Consider the following 22092-nt stretch of genomic DNA (forward strand, 5'->3'; position numbering starts at 1 on the left):
TGGACCTCTTGGAGAGATATGAATTCCTATTCAACATTAAAAAACGACGTTTGAGACTGTAAAAATCTCCAAGCTACAAAAGAGGCAAAGAAAGTCACATCATATCTCTAAATTTGATGCAAACTCCACGAGCAGAATTCCAAAACCTAATCAAACCAAACCGTCATCTTTCCAAAAGCAAACTAAAGGCACTTCATGCGATCGTGTTTGCTAGACCCAGAAGACGAGCATCAGACAGACTTGAAATCGCTAGAGCTGAATTCGACTACATGCTACAGCTGGGCATTATCCGTCCATCTGGTAACTAATGGGCATCCTCTTTGTGTGTGGTTAGAAAGAAAAACGAAGGCGATTGGCGACCGTGTGAGGATTACAGATCTCTCAACCATCAAGTCGTCCTAGATAAGTATTTAGTAATTCCTATCCAAGATTTTATAAACAAATTACAGCATATGAACACATTTACTAAACTTGACTTAGTCAGGGCATATCACAAAAGGAAGATATTCATAAGAACGCGGCACAAACGTTTTGAAGGATTGTGGACAACCTATGTCGGTATATGCCTTTTGCACAACGGTTAATGGACGATTTGTTAACTGCCAGTTCGGATCTAACATCACATGAACAGTACATAAAAGCAGTGTTAGGACGGCTAAATAAAAACAGGATGAACATATATCAGTGTGTTGAAAATGCCATAAGTATTTAAGTCTGACAATGCTTTAACAAGTAACACACTACTACGAATCGTACCCACCAAGTGAAATCAAAAGTCAGGTTCGAAGATATATATTTTATAGGCTATCAATAAATGGAAGATCGACTGGTCCAAACTAACTGTTGAGCACGGCATTCCCACTCGTGATTTGGTGCGCATGCATGACCGAACGCCTTCTGTTAGGTGAGTCCATTAAAACTAATGTGGTCAGCATCCAATGTCAAAGACTTACAGAGCTATTTATTTTGTGGATTTATTTACCACTACAGTGTTTTCTGTATCCAAAATTTAGAATATCTCGAAAAAACAATAAATCCAGAAGGCATTATATCTGTCAAGGTTGAAATCGACATCGTTTAGCAGTACACAGTACTAAGTTCTTCGACACAAATTACGAGCTTTCTAGGTTTAGTCAACTTTTATTGATGACTCATACCCGGTTGTTCATAGTCGATGTAACCTTCAAAAGACACTCTTAAAGGAAAACTAACTGAATACAATCTCACTTAATTTTCACCTCAGTCAATTGCAACACATATTTTGATAAATTGTCTAATCTACGAGATGCAAATGCATTTCCGTACATCAATTTCGGAATCATGCTCAATTTATCTCATATAGTGAGTTGAAAATATATTTGTCAAAAATATAGGCAAAAGAGAAGAGCATCAGTGGTGTAGATACGTATGTATCAGAGTTATCGTTGGCATGATCTCGTTCTGTTTGCCTATTAACATGAATTCTTCGTCAGACGCATAACAACTGTGTAATTTGATATTTTGTGTTTGTACATCTCCCTATGAGTGCCTTAGTTGTACAACTTGAATTATTATTCGTTCTAATAACTAGTGCAACAAAACAGGTGACAGTCAATTGAATCATTCTGACTTCTCGATAACTCTGGTAAGATCTGATAACAAACCGTATGAGAGTGTCATAGTATTAAATGTAATCGCTTTGGTTTATACATGGTTATGTGTCTTGTTTGTGATTGTTATCCACACATATGTTGAGATGATGTCATGTGTGTAGTTCCGATATTGTTAATTAGAATCATCAACACAGTGTCTTCAGCTAATATAGATCTTTATTCTATTTATCAACTATGACACACTGGATGTGAGAATAATGATAAGTAGTAGGACATCGGGAATGGGATCGATATATATTCATTAGTTGGTTGGTCAGATAATATCCTGTAATGAGCGAACTTTGAAATTTTTGAATAAAGTATCTGGTTTGATGACTAGGTTCAAGGTAGCGAAGTAGTGATGTGGGAAATTCTACGCCACACTTTTTACCATTACTATTCATTTATCTGTGATAGCTCAGCTGCATGAATCGATTATCATGTGTTAATATTTTTAACAACCGTACATTTTCAGCGTTTGTTTGCATGTTGCAGGATGAATTGGGAATCTTCTACAACCTTCCTTCGATGAGTATATCTTCGCACACTTCGTGAGTTTGGTCTGCATCTGACATCTACCTGGAATACATTTGTCCAATACTCCTCTCGTTCGGTCTTCTCACATCGCATCGTCAACGGTTGTTGGGGTAGCGACGTGAATTGCCTAGGAACATATACAAGATTAGCTGGGAAGAATTTCATTTTGGAGTACGATGAACGACAGAAGCTTTCTACCAAATAACTTCCGGTCCCACCAAACAAAACTTTCTTTGGGTGTCTGTGAATAGTTTGTATCGAAAACCGACTTCAGCCTGACAATTATTGAAAATTAGTGAGTTTATAATTTGGTGAAATGAACTCCGAATAATTAGGACTATTGTATTACCGAGTCAGATGACCTACGTGGTTAGATATGAACTACATTTTAAAATATTTGATTGTGTTGTTCAAAGTGAACTGATCAGAACATTTTTTATGGCTGTCTAGTCTGATATTATACATACAAATAATTAGAGCCAAAATACCAGAGGTACCTCGTCAAAAACCTGTAACTTACCACCTACGCACTCATATTTCAGTAGCATGGTGTGATCTTGATTGTTCTTGTGTTTTCGACGACTTTGGAATTCATTTCAACAAGACAAATAAGTGTGAAGGTTAGTAAACAAAAGCAATGCTTAATCTCGCCACATACATAGCTACACATTCAGTAAATCTGAGCTTCCACTATTACTCACTGTCAGTGGCATGGGAAAAAATGTTTGAATTGGATTTTCTGGTATCTTTGGTAGTCGACTTCACAGTTTATCTAATAAATCTTCTTTCTCAGCATCATTTGTTTTTAATTATTGGGGTAAGCTATTCGCCTTAAATGTATTTATCACTAGTTTTAGTCTTTTAGCTCCATAAATAAATGACCGATTGAGTTGAACCAAGTACCAACAATTGCCATTATTTTAGTTGAAACGAGAATTACGACTTGTAATCCAGAGTACTGGTGCACATGTGTTTTATTTAGAACTTATCTTCCCACTATCTTTCAGTTATTGGATGACGACATATTTTAATTCTGATCGTTTATTATGTGTAACATTACTTAACCTCCCACCTAGATATACAATATATTTCGCGCTTAATGTCTCTTATTTGTTTGTCACACAATACTTGAGGACTGTTCAGTTGCTTCTATTGGGGTCAGGCATTCGAATCATCTTACCATTCAAATGAGACTTTTCGCCTCTAATGTGAAACCATAAATTCCAATTATCCCTGATCCTTTCTTCTATTGGTTCCTGTAGCTCAGTTGTTCTTTTTAAGAACTTTTGATTCTGTATACCAAATTGATTTAAACCGTATTTAATCAGTAATATATTGCCAATGATTTCATTTTGTTAAATTGATGGTTTCTGACTTTCTTAAATAAGGTGCTTACTTTTGCATGCGATTTTCATTTTGGTGTTATTCACTCTGTTTTCAATACTTCTAGTACACGCACATGGGCATTCGTACTCGATTACAACGCTGTGTTTAGTGTTTTTGTTTATAAAAATTAGCTCATTAAGAATTTTTTTTGAAAGGAAAGAACTTGCAGTGGCATCTGTGAGTACGGGTGGGAGAAACCGGGAGGAAGTGTTGAAAAGTTAAGTGAATTGCAGTTACAGTACTACATCAGTCGGGTGAATGAACAATTTCTACCATTTTTGAGTCCTTGCATCCAATGTAATATAAGGAAACACTTTAATTAATCATGACCTACTATTCGCGCTGAGTTATTGCGTGTAAGCTTAAGTCAGCTGGAAAAGTCTTTACCTGTTATATATCTTAGATTTAGTTTTCTAAACAAAAGTGCACACGAAATCAGTTACTTGGCAATGTTTATAATCCTTATTTCCACCTTATTTGTCATCTTAGCATGTTATTTTCTAATTGTCAGTCAAGACTTTTCTGCATACTTCACCTCCCTTTCTAAACATGAGAAGTATCCTGCTTCTTCAGTTTTTTTGTAATAGCTTTCGACATAATGGCCACAGAACCCTATTTTCTTGTTCTATCTATTCATTTAAAAAGTAATTACCGACGACTTTCCAATTTAGAAAAAAACAGTGGTATATTATCTCTATGCATATTTTTGAATTCATCTGATTGACACAATTGTGTGGTGAACAAGAAGTGACAAACTGTATTTTAAGTTTCACTGGAGGCACCGAAATTAATGTAATCTTCCAACGTGGTTTACTCATATGACATATAATAACAAGATACAAACTTATCTTTAAGTAAGGACAACAAAATGATAACCGATAATACACATAGTAATCGATTTATGATTGATTTATCTAAATCTAACTACTTGGATGAAAACAATGTTAGACTTTCACATTGTTATTACAGGAAATATCAGTCACCAGGCGTTACTACGTAGTAAAATACAATCAAACATATCTGTACATGATAGGGCGTTACTAATTAACGGCTTCTGTTTGCTAGCACGAAACGTAGGTTCAGAAACTCCTGTTCACTACCTCCATCCACCATCTTATTTCAAGGATTATTTACATGCAAAATAAAATGGATTAAAAGTAAACTTGATATGAAGTTCTAGTTGAATTAGCTGCAGACGTTTAATCACGACATTCCTTTTGTGTAATTTTCATTAAATATAGTGATGTGAAATTGATACTGCATAGAAAAACAAGTATATTTTAATTTATTCATACGGAAACTTAATTGCGTATGTGAATTCTTTCATTAATTATTTATGTGGGTGGAATGAAGTCTGTAAAATCTTTGTAAAGAAGACAAATCATTTTCAGAAATGCTTTCTAAGCATACGGGATTCATAGTATCAAAAACTCAATATATTTTAATTTTTCTGAAATAATCCAGATATATATTCACGTATAAATCTGTTTTCTAACACTTCACAAGCATTCCAACATACTAATCAACCATAATTAATTTAAACAATACAAAAATGTATTTGTAATAACATCTACGTAAAGTTCATTAGTTTACATTACACACTCGTGATATTATTTATTTACTTATAAGTACGTCTATTTATCTTAATTAAGTAATCAGTTGAAAGCAAGATCTGATAGCCAAAATACATTCAGTCATTTCATAAATAAATTGTTCACCTGGACCAGTAATTTGGTTAAATATTATTTTCTCGGATCTCTTATAGGCAAATGTTTCGAAGTGTATCCTCAAAATAATATCATTGGTTCGTTGATCCACCCCAAATAAATCATCTCCAGGTTATTTATTCTTCAATGTTTCACATTGGAAAACTCCCACTAAACGAGGATTTCTGCAGAAACTAAACAAACGTGCACAATTTACCAAATTAAGATGTTATAGCTCTCCAATTCATACTGGATGTCTGAAGGTTCAGCTACCCACACATTCTACCGTTTCTAATCGCTATTTAAAATAGTCACTAAACATAATACTAATCTAGATATCTATATTTGAACCATCTATACTTAACTGAATCGCCAACTATTCAAACCATTAGGTTTTACGTTTTGAAACCAGAAAACAGTTTGTTGAATAGTATAATCTATCTACAAAATACTTTACATCAGGATTATCTCTACAAAAAGCGCTGTGTAGAATAATTACTTTTGAAATTGATATTAATTCACCTTAAACGAAGAGTATGCTAACAATAAATTACTCGCTAGTTCTATAGTTCGAGTACCATGAATTGATTTCATAGTCACAACTATGACCATGTTTTTAACGAATTTAGTCATGATCGATCCTGAGGAACACAAATGAAAGCTGAAAATATACAGTTGTTAGAAGTTTGGATACATTTTAAACTATGCACGAAGTCCATCACAGATATTTCGTCAATAATGGTAAGTGTAGCGTAGAATTTCCCACATCACTACTTCGCTACCTTGAACCTAGTCATCAAACCAGATACTTTATTCAAAAATTTCAAAGTTCGCTCATTACAGGATATTATCTGACCAACCAACTAATGAATATATATCGATCCCATTCCCGATGTCCTACTACTTATCATTATTCTCACATCCAGTGTGTCATAGTTGATAAATAGAATAAAGATCTATATTAGCTGAAGACACTGTGTTGATGATTCTAATTAACAATATCGGAACTACACACATGACATCATCTCAACATATGTGTGGATAACAATCACAAACAAGACACATAACCATGTATAAACCAAAGCGATTACATTTAATACTATGACACTCTCATACGGTTTGTTATCAGATCTTACCAGAGTTATCGAGAAGTCAGAATGATTCAATTGACTGTCACCTGTTTTGTTGCACTAGTTATTAGAACGAATAATAATTCAAGTTGTACAACTAAGGCACTCATAGGGAGATGTACAAACACAAAATATCAAATTACACAGTTGTTATGCGTCTGACGAAGAATTCATGTTAATAGGCAAACAGAACGAGATCATGCCAACGATAACTCTGATACATACGTATCTACACCACTGATGCTCTTCTCTTTTGCCTATATTTTTGACAAATATATTTTCAACTCACTATATGAGATAAATTGAGCATGATTCCGAAATTGATGCACGGAAATGCATTTGCATCTCGTAGATTAGACAATTTATCAAAATATGTGTTGCAATTGACTGAGGTGAAAATTAAGTGAGATTATATTTAGTTAGTATGGAAAATTAACTAACCACCAGTCTTATTATACGTGCCAATCACTTCGTCATGCTACTTGAGATAACTTCAAACGGATTTCGTTGAAATATAGGTTCGTTTTTCTAACGTTTCCTAATCGAACACTACAGTGTAAATTAGATTGGTTATACGCTAGACTATCAGAAATCAACAGGAAATACGAAGTATTTGGCAAGAATGTTAGATCCGTACCATTCTACTTTGTCACAGACAGCGGATTATAATCAAAGTACAGGTTGTTACATATGTTCGACAGCCCAACTTAACACAACATCAACAGACCAAGGTGAACCTTAAGACGATCAATAGCTAACGAGTCGAAATATTAATGCTATCAATAGTGATGTTGCGTGTCGATTGACTAATTCCCAAGTCCTACCAATTCAGATGACCTATCATGACAATGACAAGTTAGACGAAAATTAGACAGAACTGTTAAGTCCGAATTCACCGGAGTGAGCTACCTACGAAATTGGTACTGTCCAAAAGTTCATGAAGTCTAGTCATATTACTTCTGTGTGAAATGTGTTAAAGTACTATTCAGTGAGAAACTTATTCTGCTGTACAGTTAATTTATCTTCTCATATCTGTTCATTCGGCAGTTACGTCAACAATCTGGTCTCATGAGAAGACATCACCCTGTCACATCGTGTCACTGCACATCATTTGTCGATCAGTGTTCTGTTCTAATAACCAGAAGCCTTGTTCGTCTATCACTAAATCCATCATAAAACAATGACTATCTTAATTTCCTCCTCTGCAATTTCACTCTGGCGATGATACCACATTCCAAAATAACATTAAAAAACTAGTATTCACTTTGGAGATACGACATAACCACGCTAGAACACCAAACATTTGTACCTATCTTCACGACCACACAAACCCTTACAGTTAATCTGATGCAATGACAGCCCCTGTTAACACCAACCAACCGTCATACTGGAGGCTTGTGAAACTAACTAACAAGAGTAGCTGTCGTATGATGATCAGACACGATCATTTCTAAATCATTCACCTTAGTTTTATGCAATCCACTTTCATTAAACTAGTAATTTTGGACAGTGGCTTACACAGTTAACTGATAGATATCCATTTACCTGGAAGTGAGCTTAATCTATGCAGTGAAGCCCACTAATACATACACAACAAAAATAGCCCTGAGATATCAAAGCACAGACCATCCAGATCTTTGGAAAATACTTTATTCAGCAGGGCTTTAGATTGTTTTCTACAGTAAGTGTAAAATATAAACTGCAATTTCGATTCACCTTAATGTGTATCGCTCAGTTTCCTTGTTATTGTAGAGATGGTTATGTTAGCCATAAGAAGCGAGCCCTTGGTAAACGAATATCCTAGCACTACCATGCATGGTTATCTAAAGGGGTATACAAATCACTCAATAGCTCATTTCTCGAACACATTGTCAATTCAGTTCACACGCCACCACGCATATCTGTGTTCAAAATCCTCAAAAAGGTTTGGATGAGGAATTTATGCACAGCTGAGGTTATAGTAACTAACCATATTAATACTGAATTCTGTGTAAAGAAGAGCCACGTTCAACCCCTTATTCTCCCATGGTAATCAACTTACAAATTATAATTGCTAATTATTATCATCTGCTTCTCCTCCGTTATTAAGTAGACACTTATCTCTATCTTCTATCCCATAGATCAATATCTTTTATTGCTTCCACAACTATTACATACCATAAGCACTTGATTGTTAATTACTTTGTTAGATGACGCAACCTTCCTTATGAAATACTTGTAAACTTTAATTACATTAAAATAATACCCCTTCGATTTATAAACTATTACTTGAAATACTTGAAGGTTTTCGACAACGACTATATCATTGAAAAGGACTTTATTGTGACTAACCTCCACTTAAATAAATGTAACTATTTTTGATAATATTGTAAAACCCCTCTATGTTACGATAGACTAGTACACATAAAAAATCACTCATCAAGACAATAGTACAGCTTTAGGAAATTACATCGTCGAAAAAAACTTTCTTTGCTGAAAAGTCTTCTTTTTCTTAAATAACGGTCATTGATAATACAAGCAAAGTCACCGAACAGTTGAAATCAAAATAATGGGGAAATTAGTTAAGATAAGCAACTACATACAGAAGTGAACTCAATTGCTTAAGAGACACATTACACAACCAACAATAACACGTTATGATTCAATATATAAAAAGCATTTCGGTATCTCAGATATGCAGGAAAAATAACTAATGTCAAGTAATAAAAATGGAACGAAGTATGAGAGAATAAGGCATTTCCACACAAGACAGCATGTTCAAACTTGGAAAAGTGAATAAACAGGAACGCCAAGATCTTCTAGTTTTTTACGTCCAGGCAGATTCTTCAGTTCCATGTACAACAAGCTGAATAAAACCTTAGCTCCAGATAGGTTTACCAAATTAACACAAGCTTCCCACGCAAGAACACCAAACATTTGTGCCTATCTTCACGACCACACAAACCCTTACAGTTAATCTGATGCAATGACAGCCCCTGTTAACACCAACCAACCCTCATACTGGAGACTTGTGAAGCTACTTAAACAAGAAGCAAACATGTCTGGTCTGTAATAAACATGTATATAGTCAGAATTAATGTCTCGAAACAGAACAACCATCTGAAATACATCCATAAGCATCTTGCGAAGACAATAACTTATACTCAGTGCTGTACTCACAACAATGAGTCAAGGCACCAGATCACACCGAAACTACGCTCTAATGAAACTAGATAATAACAAGACCGGTTGGACTGTGACAATATCAGATAGTATAACTTTAAAATCATTTACAATACTCGTATGCAATGCAATATCAGTACCTGAGGTCAGTTGGAAAAATAAACAACATTAAATAATAGAAAAGCAAGAATTAAAAGAGAATATTTTTTACAGAAGTAGTGTTCAAGCTTGAAAGAGTGTGTGAACAGGTACGCCAAGATCTTCTATCCTTTTACGTGCACCCAAACCTTTCAGCTCCATAAACAACAAACTGGATAGGATTCTAGCTCCAGATAAGTTTACCAATTTTATACCAGCTTCAAGACTCCCACCAGTGGCCAAAACATCATCAAAAAGGACTACATTATCATCAGGTTTGAGAACATCCTTTTGAATTTCTACAACACTCTGTAGATGCGAGTAAATTGAGAAAATACAGTATATGCTTTAAGGCTGTGTTCAATACCAGTATAAGCATTCATTAACATTGCTACTCATGTAAATATAGATGACTTGATTTGATTTTACTTATCACAACTGAGATCATGATCATAAATATGCATATTTAGGATAGTGGACTGAGAATAACTGTTTATACTTCGGACAGACTTGGGCACTTAGTTTGTTCATTTTGAAATACACTGTACAAATACTGAAGAACTCAAGATCTGTTGTTTACGGAAGACAACTGAACAACAGTGACCGTAAATTTTAGTGATTCCAACACTTATACAGTAATAATGATTAGATCCCCAGACTTACTATTGTTACGAAACTAAACACGGAGCCAAGCAACTATGGCTGGCTCAGTTCGACTACTAAAAGTAAGTACAAATCACTTGAAAGTAACTTGAGTATATATACTCAACTAATTAAAAAGGACAGTGGTATTTTTCCTCGCTGAGTAAATTTTATTGTTTTGATCGTTTACTACGTATCAAAACTACTGTTTTCACTTTAATTGAATTTGTTTCAATTAAAGTATTCGACTAGAGTATCGTTTACTGTTTCTCAATTAGTTTATCGTCGGTACTCTTGAGTACCTTATTTTCTAATGTATCTGTTAGTACTTTTGGTCCTAACAATCTACAGTTCTCCACATTTTCGGTCACAGATCATCTTTTTGTCTTTGAGCATTATTGCATCTCGCTCTTTTTTTTAAAAGGACCCCTTTCTAATGACCGGACAGTGCAAAAAAGGCAGTTGCCAACGCCCGGGTTGTCGTTATCCCGTTGAAAGCGGCATGCAGTGCGATTAGTGCAAAGGCTGGTACTACGAAGTTTGCACGAATTTAACGCCTGCGGCTTTCAAAAGGTTCAGTAAAAAGGTTTGCGTTTGGCTTTGTCAACAGTGCTGTTCGGATGCAAACAGCTTGTTTACCGAGGCCATCTCACTGCTAGATTCTGCGAAAAAGTGTTTTAGCAAGCGTAGTCGGGACACATCAAACAGCACTCGCTCTGTCGACACGCAAATTGATATGAAGCGAACTCAGGTGAGTTCAAAATAGGTGACCCACACCAATCAAAGAAGGAAAAACAGTCTCCAAAGAGTTCTTAAACGAAAACTCAAAAAAAGAGAGTCCCTCTGTTCCCCGTCTTCCAAATGGCATCCAGCAGGAAACGCCTAGAAGCCACAATCGCAAGGCTCGATCGGTTTCTAGCGGGAAACATGACCTGACCTCCCAGGTCGTCGACATCCCTCCGGAATCCAACAGTAGGTTTGACGCAACTGTTGTTGCCTCTCCTAGCACTGTTGACGAATGGGTACAGGTTGTAAAGAAGAAATAACGTAGTGATATAAAAGGGGATCCTGCCCCCGTTAAAGTAGTCGAAAAATCGAAAGCTGATCACAGCGACAGATCAGTTATTTTTCATAGAATCAAGGAGAGTGAGAGTTCTGAACCAAAAGCTCGTTTTGAGCATGACATTGTGCTGATTAAACAGCTGCTTAATCAACTCATGGCTCAAAATATCACCGGGGTCACCTTGCTAAAGGTATACAGACTAGGGAGTCTAGCGAACTTGAAACCAAATCAATCCAGACTGCTTAAGGTAGTATTCAAATATTCGAACGAACGCGACCTAATTTTACAGAATGGACATAAATTAAAGGGTTCAGAAGTTTTTATCCGTAAGGACTCATCATCGGCAGACCGTGTAAAAAGACGGGAAGCCGAAAAAGAACTACAACTTAGGTTAGACGCTGGCGAAAAGGACCTGAAAATCGTAAATTTTCGGGTTGTAAGGCTTCGACAGAGAATGATGCCGAAGCCACTCTGGATAAAACACGAAGCCACTTAAATAGGCTTCAGATCTGTTACACTAATGCCCGAAGCTTACTTAATAAGCGATCGGAACTAGGTGTACAGATTGACTCTACAAAACCAGATATAATCGCAGTCACAGAAACCTGGCTGACACAGGCTACAGATAGTATGGAACTTGATTTCGAGGGTTTTACGTTAATAAGGGCCGACAGAATACAAAAGCGTAAAGGAGGGGGAGTAGCTCTATTCATTAGGAATGCTATTCCATTTGCCATTATCGACAGTGTATCGCATGAGAGTGGGACGTGTGAATTGCCGCTTGAAATGCAAAGGACAAGAGCTGCTGATTGGTTTGGTCTATCGCAGTCCTAGCTGTGAGGTAAATGAGATCCTGTTAAGCAGTCTCAATACTTGGTCAAAAAGTGGTCGATGTCTAATCCTAGGGGACTTTAATGCACCAATGGTAGACTGGGTAAATCTGCGAACTGAATCGTCAGAAAATTCCTTCGAGCAAAAACTAATTGATGCGGTTATCACATGTGCCCTAGTGCAACATGTTCAAGAAGCGACAAGGTACGACCCGGACACTGAATCATCCTTACTAGATCTTATACTGACTCACTATGAGGATGACGTTGCGAACCTCCATTATATGCCACCCCTAGGTAAAAGTGATCACGCAGTTCTAACTCTCGACTTCCATATAACTGTCAGTCACGAGTATGTGTCAGTCCAATCCAGACCTAACGTCTGGAAAGCAAACATACCATATATCATCCACTCAGCATCGTTAGTAGATTGGACAATAGACCCAGAGTCCTCAATTGAAACGGTCTGGGACGCATTTCGAAATTCATACTTAATAGTTACCACACCCCACATTCCTTGGACTATACCAAGGGGGCCGAGAAACTCCCCACCATGGTTCAGTAGGGAGGTCCGCATCCTTCTCCGTAAGAGAAGAAAGATGTGGGATAGATTTAGATTACTGGGGACTGATGAAGCAAAATCTCAGTATCGAAAAGCTGGGAATACCTGTGTCTCGACCCTCCGTAAGTCTAGAGAGTTGTAAGAAGAAAAAATTGTTAAGAAATCCACAGTGTCCTAAACGTTTGTATTCCAATGTAAACCAAAGGACAAAAAGAAGAAGAAATATTCCTGCTCTATGGAGAGAGCACTGCCGCATCATTAGTGGAGGACGACTTTGGTAAGGCTCAAGTGTTCTCGAACTACTTTAGCAATGTATATACCATAGAAGCACCCTTCCCGTCAGTGCATACAGATCCCCCCACACATACACTAGATAGAGTGACCATTAAAGAACTCGATGTCTTTGGTCTACTAAATAAGCTTGACATAGGTAAATTCACGGGGCCCGATGAATTACATCCTAGGCTACTGAAGGAATTATCTAACTTCGTTGCGAACCCTTTAAGTATATGCTTTAACCTATCCGTAACGCAGGGTCGTTTACCCAAATACTGGAAAAACTCCATAGTAAGTACTGTCTTCAAAACAGGTACGAAACACAAACCTGGGAATTACCGCCCCGTTAGCCTAACTAGTGTGGTTGTTAAAATCTTAGAAAAGATTATTCGGAAGGAGCTGTTTAAGTATCTCGATGAAAACCGGATCCTTTCGGAGAAGCAGCACGGTTTCAGAATAGGTTACTCTTGTCTCACTAACTTATTAGTGGCTCGTGAAAGCTGGTGCGCTCTTAAGGACCAAAAGTTACCTGTAGACGTAGCCTTCATTGATTTCAGCAAAGCTTTTAACAGTTCTGCACAACCGGCTGTTATATAAGTTAAGAAATGTCGGGATTGGAGGCAATCTATTGATGTGGATAAAAGATTTCTTAGTTGGGCGTCAACAAAGAGTACGGGTCAACTCAAAGTTATCTAGCTGGGGAACTGTGCTTAGTGGAGTGCCCCAGGGTACAGTTTTGAGGCCAGTGCTATTCCTCTTGTATGTAAATGACCTTCCTCGTTTCATATCATCATCGGTCTTGCTATATGCTGACGATGTCAAGATATGGAGAACGATACGATGTGAGGGTGATAGCTTAGAACTCCAAAATGACCTGAAGAGATTATATGAATGGTCTCAAACCTAGCAGTTGCCGATAAATACTTCCAAGTGTGTTGTGATGCATATCGGCCATCAAGGTACAGATACATACACAATGAATAACACTGAGCTACCTGTCGTCCAGACATATAATGACTTAGGAGTCATCGTTAGCCAAGACTTAAAGACTACTGCACACTGCCGTGCAATAGCCGCCAAAGGTTCTAGAACGTTATGGTCAATACGTAGGGCTTTCAGTCATGTCGACGCTAAGACGTTTTTGACTTTGTATACAGTGTTCGTACGTCCTAAACTTGAGTACTGCATACAAGCGGCTAGCCCCTGCTTAAAAAAAGACAGTGTGTTACTGAAGAAGGTTCAGAGAACGGCGAATAAGCTGATTCCCGGAATAGCGAAGCTTCCGTACGATGCTCGACTGGTCAAGCTAAACCTTTTCCCGTTGTCATATCGTAGAACTAGAGGCGACTTGATTACAGTTTTCAAATTGCTTAGTGTCAAATTTGCACCTGATATGCCCTCATTTTTCTTGTCTTCCAAAACAGAGAATTTACGAGGACATTCCGAAAAGGTTCACAAGCCAAGAACAAATTACTTGTCAGCTGACTATCGACTTTCTCATCGAATCATCGAGTAGAATTTATTACCTCAGCACGTGGTTGAGGCTCCAGCCGTCGACTCTTTCAAAAGAAGGTTAGATCAACTGAGAGACCACCATTGCCAGGATTAACACAGGCCATCAAGCCTCCTGTCCTTCCCAAACTGAAACTTAAACTAATTCACCTATGCGGTTTTGGTTTCAGAAATAATCTTTATAAGTTATAAATCGTCGACACGAACTTACATTCCCATATTCCAATTCGTAGTTATAAGAGAAACAAGGACCTGGAAGTTTTCCTGCTTTTCGAATAGGGACGAAAGAGCAGTTCAGACGAAGGGCAAGTGCTGGTCCAAGTAGAAAACCACGTGACTCGAGACCCACAACAACGTTAATTTTCTAACATACAATAGATCGAGTGCAACGCAGCTTACTGCAAATTTACGCTCTATCTCGGATGTAGCCACATAATATAATTCATCCAATAGATATTGGGTTAAAACAGGGTCTCTAAAAACGCTAAAAAAGTCCCTTTATTAATTTAAGCACACATTGTATGGAAAAGTACCAGAAAATAATGCCTTGTTTTGGGAAATCTGGTATAATCCCGATAGCCGACTTAATGGCTTTTAGCCTAGACTCACGATCAGATGACTTTGGCAACCACCCAGTGACTTCATCCATTGTTGAAGGTTACTGAGCATTTAAAGGTCAAACCGTCGTAAAGCGATTAGTGCATCACCTCGACAACCCGTAAGTTTTTCCAAAAAGCGGTCAAATCAAGACAACTTTACGTAACACAAGTTATCGGTGTTTATTTGGAAGCACAAGAGATCTAAAAACTATAGCATACAAGCCAGCGTCAGTGAAAGTTTCAAATTACTAAGAGCCGACCGAATCCAGAAGCGTAAAGGAGGAGGAACGGTAAATAAACACGCGAAATAAACAGTTTTGTAAGTCCCAGACACTTGATGTTGATTACATTAGTCTTAATAGACTCACTTAGCTGAAGGCACTCGGTTGTGCATTTGCACTAGATCACGAGTGGGAACGTCGTGCTTAACTTCTCCTGCAACCGCTAACCAGTTTAGATAAGTCGTTTCTCGATATTTGGTAAATAAAGAAGGGACGAATCGAGCATGTTTGGGAGTCCTTCCATTCGGTCGAACTCTAGAGCGACGTAAAGGTTTCCAATATAATTTTAGATACAATTTGGCTTCTATGCACTCCTTTATAAATTCAACATTTGTCTTCGCTTCACTGAGTCTTGCGCTATACTTCAGATACTCGTTGAGAACCTTCAACGCAAACGTTTGCTCATAACCTTTCATTATAGTTGCAGCGGTAAATAAATCCCCAAAACAAATAGCTCTGTAAGTTTTCGACATTGGATGCTGACCACATGTTTTAGTGAACTCATCTAGCTGAAGGCACTCGGTCATGCATCCGCACCAGATCACGAGTGGAACGCCATGCTCAACATCTACTGCAATCACTAGCCAGATTAGATCAGACGATTCTCGATATATTGATAGTCATCAAATGTATCTTCCAATCTCCTCGATTCTGTCTTTCGATTTCTCTTGTTGGGTACGAGTTATATTAGGTGTTACTGGTTAAAGCGTTGTCAAACTCTGGATACCTGTGCCACCCTCATTGGTGAGCCTAACGTGATCTGGCACACCAAATCGCAAACTGTGAGTCTGTTCCTTTTTAGGATTCTATATATCATTGCCTCATCTTAATTTTATATACATTGTGATATTCTTTTTCGTGTTTTTTTTGGATACATATATATTTTTCCTTTGTTCATTATCGTACTTCATATTTCATCATGACGGAACAGACACCCAAAGTACTTAAGCTAAAGGCTTTGTCCCCACCTTCGTTTCAACTGATGCCCTACTGGCCAGACAACATCGAAGCCTGGTTTTGCTACGCAGAAGCCGACTTCTCCAAGCACGGCGTGATCGATACACGTGCACAATTCCTTGCAGTAGTCAAGGCACTACCGCGGGAATTCAACAGGTACGTAACACCTAGCATGATTACTAGTGATGTTTCTGACCCGTACAAAACGTTAAAGCGTTCCATTCTTAAACGAGGAGACCTAACCGATCGACAAAGGTTAGACCAACTCGTTAATAACATAGACCTGCAACATGGTTCTGCGACGGACATGTTGCAAAGGATGAGAGAGGTTATAAGACTAAGAACATTCGACGAAGGCCTATTCAAACAACTTTTCTTGTCCAAACTTCCCTAAGAGGTGCAAGCGGTTCTGGTCTCGTTTCAGAACAACGCCTTAGACGAGCTGGCTGCATCTGCCGACCGTATCTTAGAAACTACGAAATCTAATACCGAAGTTTTTTCAATCAAAGACAAGCCTCAAACAACCCAGAATGATGTAATAGAGTTATGTCATACACTTACACGTTATCTTAATTTTTGTAACGACCGTAAGCGATCACACACCCCACGTAGAAGCACTTCGCGTAAGCGATCTGTCTTTAGACCACGAGAGACTGATAACCCCGACTGGTGTTGGTATCATAACCAGTATGGAAAGTCTTCCAGAAATTGCAGAAAACCCTGCAATTTTCTCAATTCAGAACATCTCGGGAAACTTCCAAGCCGGAACGCGTTAACGGCAACCGTAGCCGGCGAACATAGCCGTCTGTTATACATCACAGATGTGACAACGAGAGTTCGTTACCTCGTCGATACCGGCGTAGAAGTAAGCGTTCTCCCAGCGAATTCTAACGACCGGCTTCACGAATCGGCTCTAAACTTACAAGCGGCAAACGGAAAGCCTATCGCTACTTATGGCAAAAGGTACGTTTACATTAACGTGGGTTTACATAAACCCGTTCACTGGATCTTCGTTGTTGCAAATGTTTCTATGTTAGAACAACACATATAAGCGAACAATTGTTTTCAATTAGATCGTCATCAGGCTTTACTCTAATATACATGAATATTTATACGAAAATTTTTAAACCAATCAAGGCAATATGAGTCAATAATCACAATGAAATAGAATAAGTCACTACACATAATAGGTAAAAGTACAAGTTGATAGTACGAAAACAGGTGAACAGATAGTGGTAAGAATAATAAACTACAATAACAAAGCTCTTATCAATAGTTAATCGTTGGAAATAGAAGGTCAAATAAACATGGGTAAATAGACTAGGAATAGTAATCACAAAACATTAAAAGTCATTACGTAATAAGATGTGTGTAAATAATTAGATAGTGAAGAATACAAAGAGGCGGATAATGACAAACAAATAATGGATGTGGAAATAAGGTTAACAATAACACAGAATAAAATAAATAAATAATGATAATAATAAAATTTAAAATAAAAAATAAAATAAAAATTGTTAGTTAAGTTATAACTGGCCATGGAAGGGATAGGGGAGTCACGTATTTCTTCTGTACACATAGATTGGGGTTATATATACGAATTCCAATGGCTTCAGCTATATATAGGAGACGGGAACGGACTCCGTCGGGAAATAATGGAGGTATACGATAGATAACTCGAAATGATTTCAATTTATCTACTGCATGACCGCTATCAATAAGATGTGCTAGTATAGAACTGCGAATAGTTTTTCTCTGACCCTTTATGTACCAAGTTGGTAGATGTTCACTCATTCGTTGGCTAAGTTGCCTGGTAGTACGCCCTATATAGCTATCTCCACAGGAGCAGCTGAATTTGTAAATGCACATGGAAGAGGCCAACTCAGGTAACTTATCCTTCGTTTGAGTAGACATCGCTGGTCGACAAGAGAAGGTCAACGCAAGATTGGCTGCGTAGAATGTCTTGGTGATTACTTTGGTTAACCTATATTTCAGAGTGTCACTAGCCACATCCCCGTTGAATTGCACTTTCATGTATAAAGGTTTCTTACGAACAGTCGAAATCTCCGACTTCTTTATTATATCCTGCGTGTATTTCTTAATGAACGCGCTGGGGTAGCCGATCTCGGTCAGTGAGTTGTTGAGAAATTCAAGCTCCTGACTTAGAGTGTCTACTGTACAGATCCTTTTTGCTCTGCTCGTGAGACATCTGACCAAATTTCTCTTGTAACGGATGGGTGTGAAACTGCAGAAGTGAGTATATTGGCATGAAGAGGGGTTTCTTCTATACACGCTTCTACTTAATGTGCCGTCACTTCGTCTGCTTAGTGTGACGTCAAGGAAGCTCAGCTTCTTATCATGCTCGCTTTCACCAGTGAAGGTGATCGCTAGGTGAACACTGTTGAATTGGTCTAGGAGTTCCTCCTTACTAGTGTTTTGGTCTACGATAATGAATGTGTCGTCAATGTATCGACAATATAAATCCAGTTTCTTAATAGTCTCATTGAGAGGTCCGTTTTCTAGCTTTGCTAGGAAGAGGTCAGCTAAAATCGGGCCTAGAGGCGAGCCCATGGCTATCCCGTCTATTTGTCTATAGTAAGTATTGTTGAAGACAAAATGTACATTCAGAGTGCATCTTAGGAGCAGTTTCCTTAGGCTATCGTTAGGCAGGCCAATGTTGATTTGTTTCTTTGATATTTGCTTGCATATAATCATTGGTATAGACCTTCTACAACACCATAATCTAATCATCGATACTCGCAAACGGAGGCTAGTAGACGGAAACACCAATTTATCTGTTTGCTTAACTTGTTTTCCTGGCTGCAGATTATCCCCAGTCACAATTAAGCATACGAAAGACCCACTTTATCAACCACTACTCGACAAGTATCCTGGGATTCATCAAACCCAACCGAAAGTACCGTGTGTAACCAGCAACGTTACACATCACATCACGACTACAGGACCACTTGTATTCTCTAAAACATGACGGCTAGCCCTCGAAGAGCTAATGTTGGTGAAAAACAAGTTCGACCAAATGATAGACTTAGGAATCATAAGACCGTCAAACAGCACATGGGCATCTCCGTTGCACATGGTCCCTAAAAAGGACATCAACGATTGGCGTCCAACTGGTGACTATCGGTGATTGAATGCGAAAACCATTCTCAATCGTTACTCGTTGCCTCACATTCACGATTTGACAGCTACTTTAAAAGGTACAACTGTCTTTTCGAAAATCGACTTGGCTAAAGCGTATAACCAAATACCTATGGCTACAGACGATAAACCGAAAACAGCAATCATTACTCCCTTTGGACTCTACGAATTTTCGCGAATGCCTTTCGATCTAAGAAACGCTGCCCAAACATTCCAAAGGTTCATAGAAGACGTTTTTCGATGTCTCAACTTCGTACATGCGTATGTTGACGACTGCCTCATAGAAAGTCCGGACAGAGAATCGCATCTCCAGCATCTGGATCTTGTTTTCGACAAAGACATGGCATCACTGTATATATATATCTTTTATTCATATTAAATATATTGTTCTGTCTCTAGCCTAAGCTAGTTCTCCATCATGTATTGGTAGTTGTTACGATACAGTGAGTTGGTGTAGACGATGATGTGACTTCCACGTAAGATCTTACAGATTAGGCAGTTATATCATGACAAATCTACAATTTTAGGATTAGGTCTATTATTAGAGCAGTACTTATATCATAGTAAACCATAATTCTACAGGACCTTTACCAGATTCAAATGGATACCCTTATCTCTTAACCTGCGTTGACCGTTTCACTCGATGGTCAGGAGCAGTACCTATCAAGGACATCACTGCTGAAACAGTGGCCCGCGCCTTCGTCGAACGATGGGTAGCAAACTTCGACTGCCCTTCAACGACCACTACAGACCGCGGACGTCAGTTGGAATCCGAACTTTTCCGTTGTCTGACCACACTTTTAGGAATCACTCACTTCTGAACGACTGCTTACCACCCATAAGCAAACGCGTTGATAGAACGCTTTCACCGACAACTAAAAGCTTCGCTATAAGCTGCAAAAGTTTCACAGTGGACCGACGCTCTTCCACTCGTCTTATTAGGTATTCGCGATGCAGTGAAAGCTGACGTTGGATACACTGCGGCTCAACTCGTTCATGGAACGACACTTCGACTCCCAGGACAATTCGTGGATCCTCCATCCTCTTCAATGAACATGGATCAAACCTCTTACATGAACAGGCTTACAAACACAATGCGTTCAGTTAAACCTGTTTCAACTCGACCGCAATCAACTGATGATTTCGTTCAACCTGACTTACGATATAGTACACACGTCTTCGTACGTCGAGACTCGTATCGACGACCTTTCGAATCAGCATACGAAGGACTCTTCAAAGTTCTACGCGAACCTAAGTACTATATAATCGATAAGAACGGCACCAACGATAGCATCAGCATCGATCGCCTCAAAGCAGCGTATTTAGAAGGAAATCCTATCTACGTCGATTTTCCTTCGGTACAATCGAACGACACAACCTATCGCGCGCTTTTCGAACGGGAAGTTTAGTCCTAACGTGATTTGCATTCATCAAACTTTCGCTCTGTTCTTACGCAACAAAAGTACCATTTCAGTTCTGCAGAATCTATCCTGAGCTATACGTTCGGCAGATTATTTTTTTTGAGTTTCACCATATTTAATAGTTACCTGTGGTTTTGCCTCAGCTTACTATTCGGTTTTTTGTTTTTCACGTATAGACTAGTTTCAGTCTATATCACTCGTTTAATCCATTTTTGTCCGTTTTCAGTGTGCTTTTTAATGTTTTTTTTAAAGGTCTTAGGCTTTTGCAAGCATCTATAACATAGTTTGCTTCAACATAGTCATGAAAAACTCATGCAAACGTCCGGGATGCCGTTTTGCTGTTACAACTGGCATGCAGTGCGACAACTGCAAAGGTTGGTTCCACGAGGCATGCACAGATCTGACAGCAACTGCTTACAACAGACTCAGCAAGTCAGACCAAAAGTGGGTATGTGTCACGTGCAGCACGGACGCAGTTGTCTTGCTGAGTAACATCATTGTCCTACTGACAGGTCTTCGGAATAAGTCGTCAGTTAACTTGGATAACGATAGTAAAAAAACCGGTAGACAAACAAGAGCGTGCGACGGATACAAAAATAGGGATGTCGACAGGTATACCATTGATGGAGCATCCATCAACACTAATGATGACGTGTCGAGGCTCAGCACCATCATTACGTCGACGGTATTAGACTCCCTAAGCAAACTCGGGTCTCCCAGCTCAGGGTCCCTGAACACAACAGTGGTTCCCAAAAACCCTGTAGGTGATTCGACCCACGTTGAGAGAGCCCAAAAGAACCAGGCATCACCGCCTAAGCCGAGCAACTCAAGTGTTGCTGTACGGAAAATAACTGGTGATTTGGTCGCACAGTCTACCCCCAAGACTTCGTCCGGTCAATAAAGAGCCCAAGACTCAAAAACGCCCACAGACCTCCAAACAACAAGTTATTAAACCTGGACCCATCGTGAAACCTGGTAAATTAACAACAGTTTGTGACGATTCTCTCATTATCATGAACCTCGTTGACAATCCTGACCTTCCTCTCAGTCTGCAGGACAAAAACGACAGGATGCTCTGGGGTGAATTGAACAAGAAGCTC

General features: G+C 38.5%; 1 protein-coding gene across 1 annotated transcript in view; it reads right to left on the bottom strand.

Annotated features, from left to right (window-relative positions):
* The window catches only part of MS3_00004059 (uncharacterized protein), a 39730-nt gene extending 24120 nt beyond the window's left edge, over positions 1-15610 (bottom strand). Inside the window, exons 1-4 of the mRNA XM_051211954.1 lie at positions 15109-15610; positions 14975-15071; positions 14787-14939; positions 2151-9999 (exon numbers count right to left, since the gene is read on the bottom strand). Of these exons, the coding sequence (XP_051072078.1) occupies positions 9775-9999; positions 14787-14939; positions 14975-15071; positions 15109-15224 (591 nt within the window). The 5' untranslated portion in view covers positions 15225-15610 and the 3' untranslated portion in view covers positions 2151-9774. The remainder of the gene's footprint in view (positions 1-2150; positions 10000-14786; positions 14940-14974; positions 15072-15108) is intronic.
* Positions 15611-22092: the final 6482 nt, after the last annotated feature.

This window comes from Schistosoma haematobium, chromosome ZW (assembly GCF_000699445.3).
Source record: "Schistosoma haematobium chromosome ZW, whole genome shotgun sequence".
Lineage (NCBI taxonomy): Eukaryota > Metazoa > Platyhelminthes > Trematoda > Strigeidida > Schistosomatidae > Schistosoma > Schistosoma haematobium.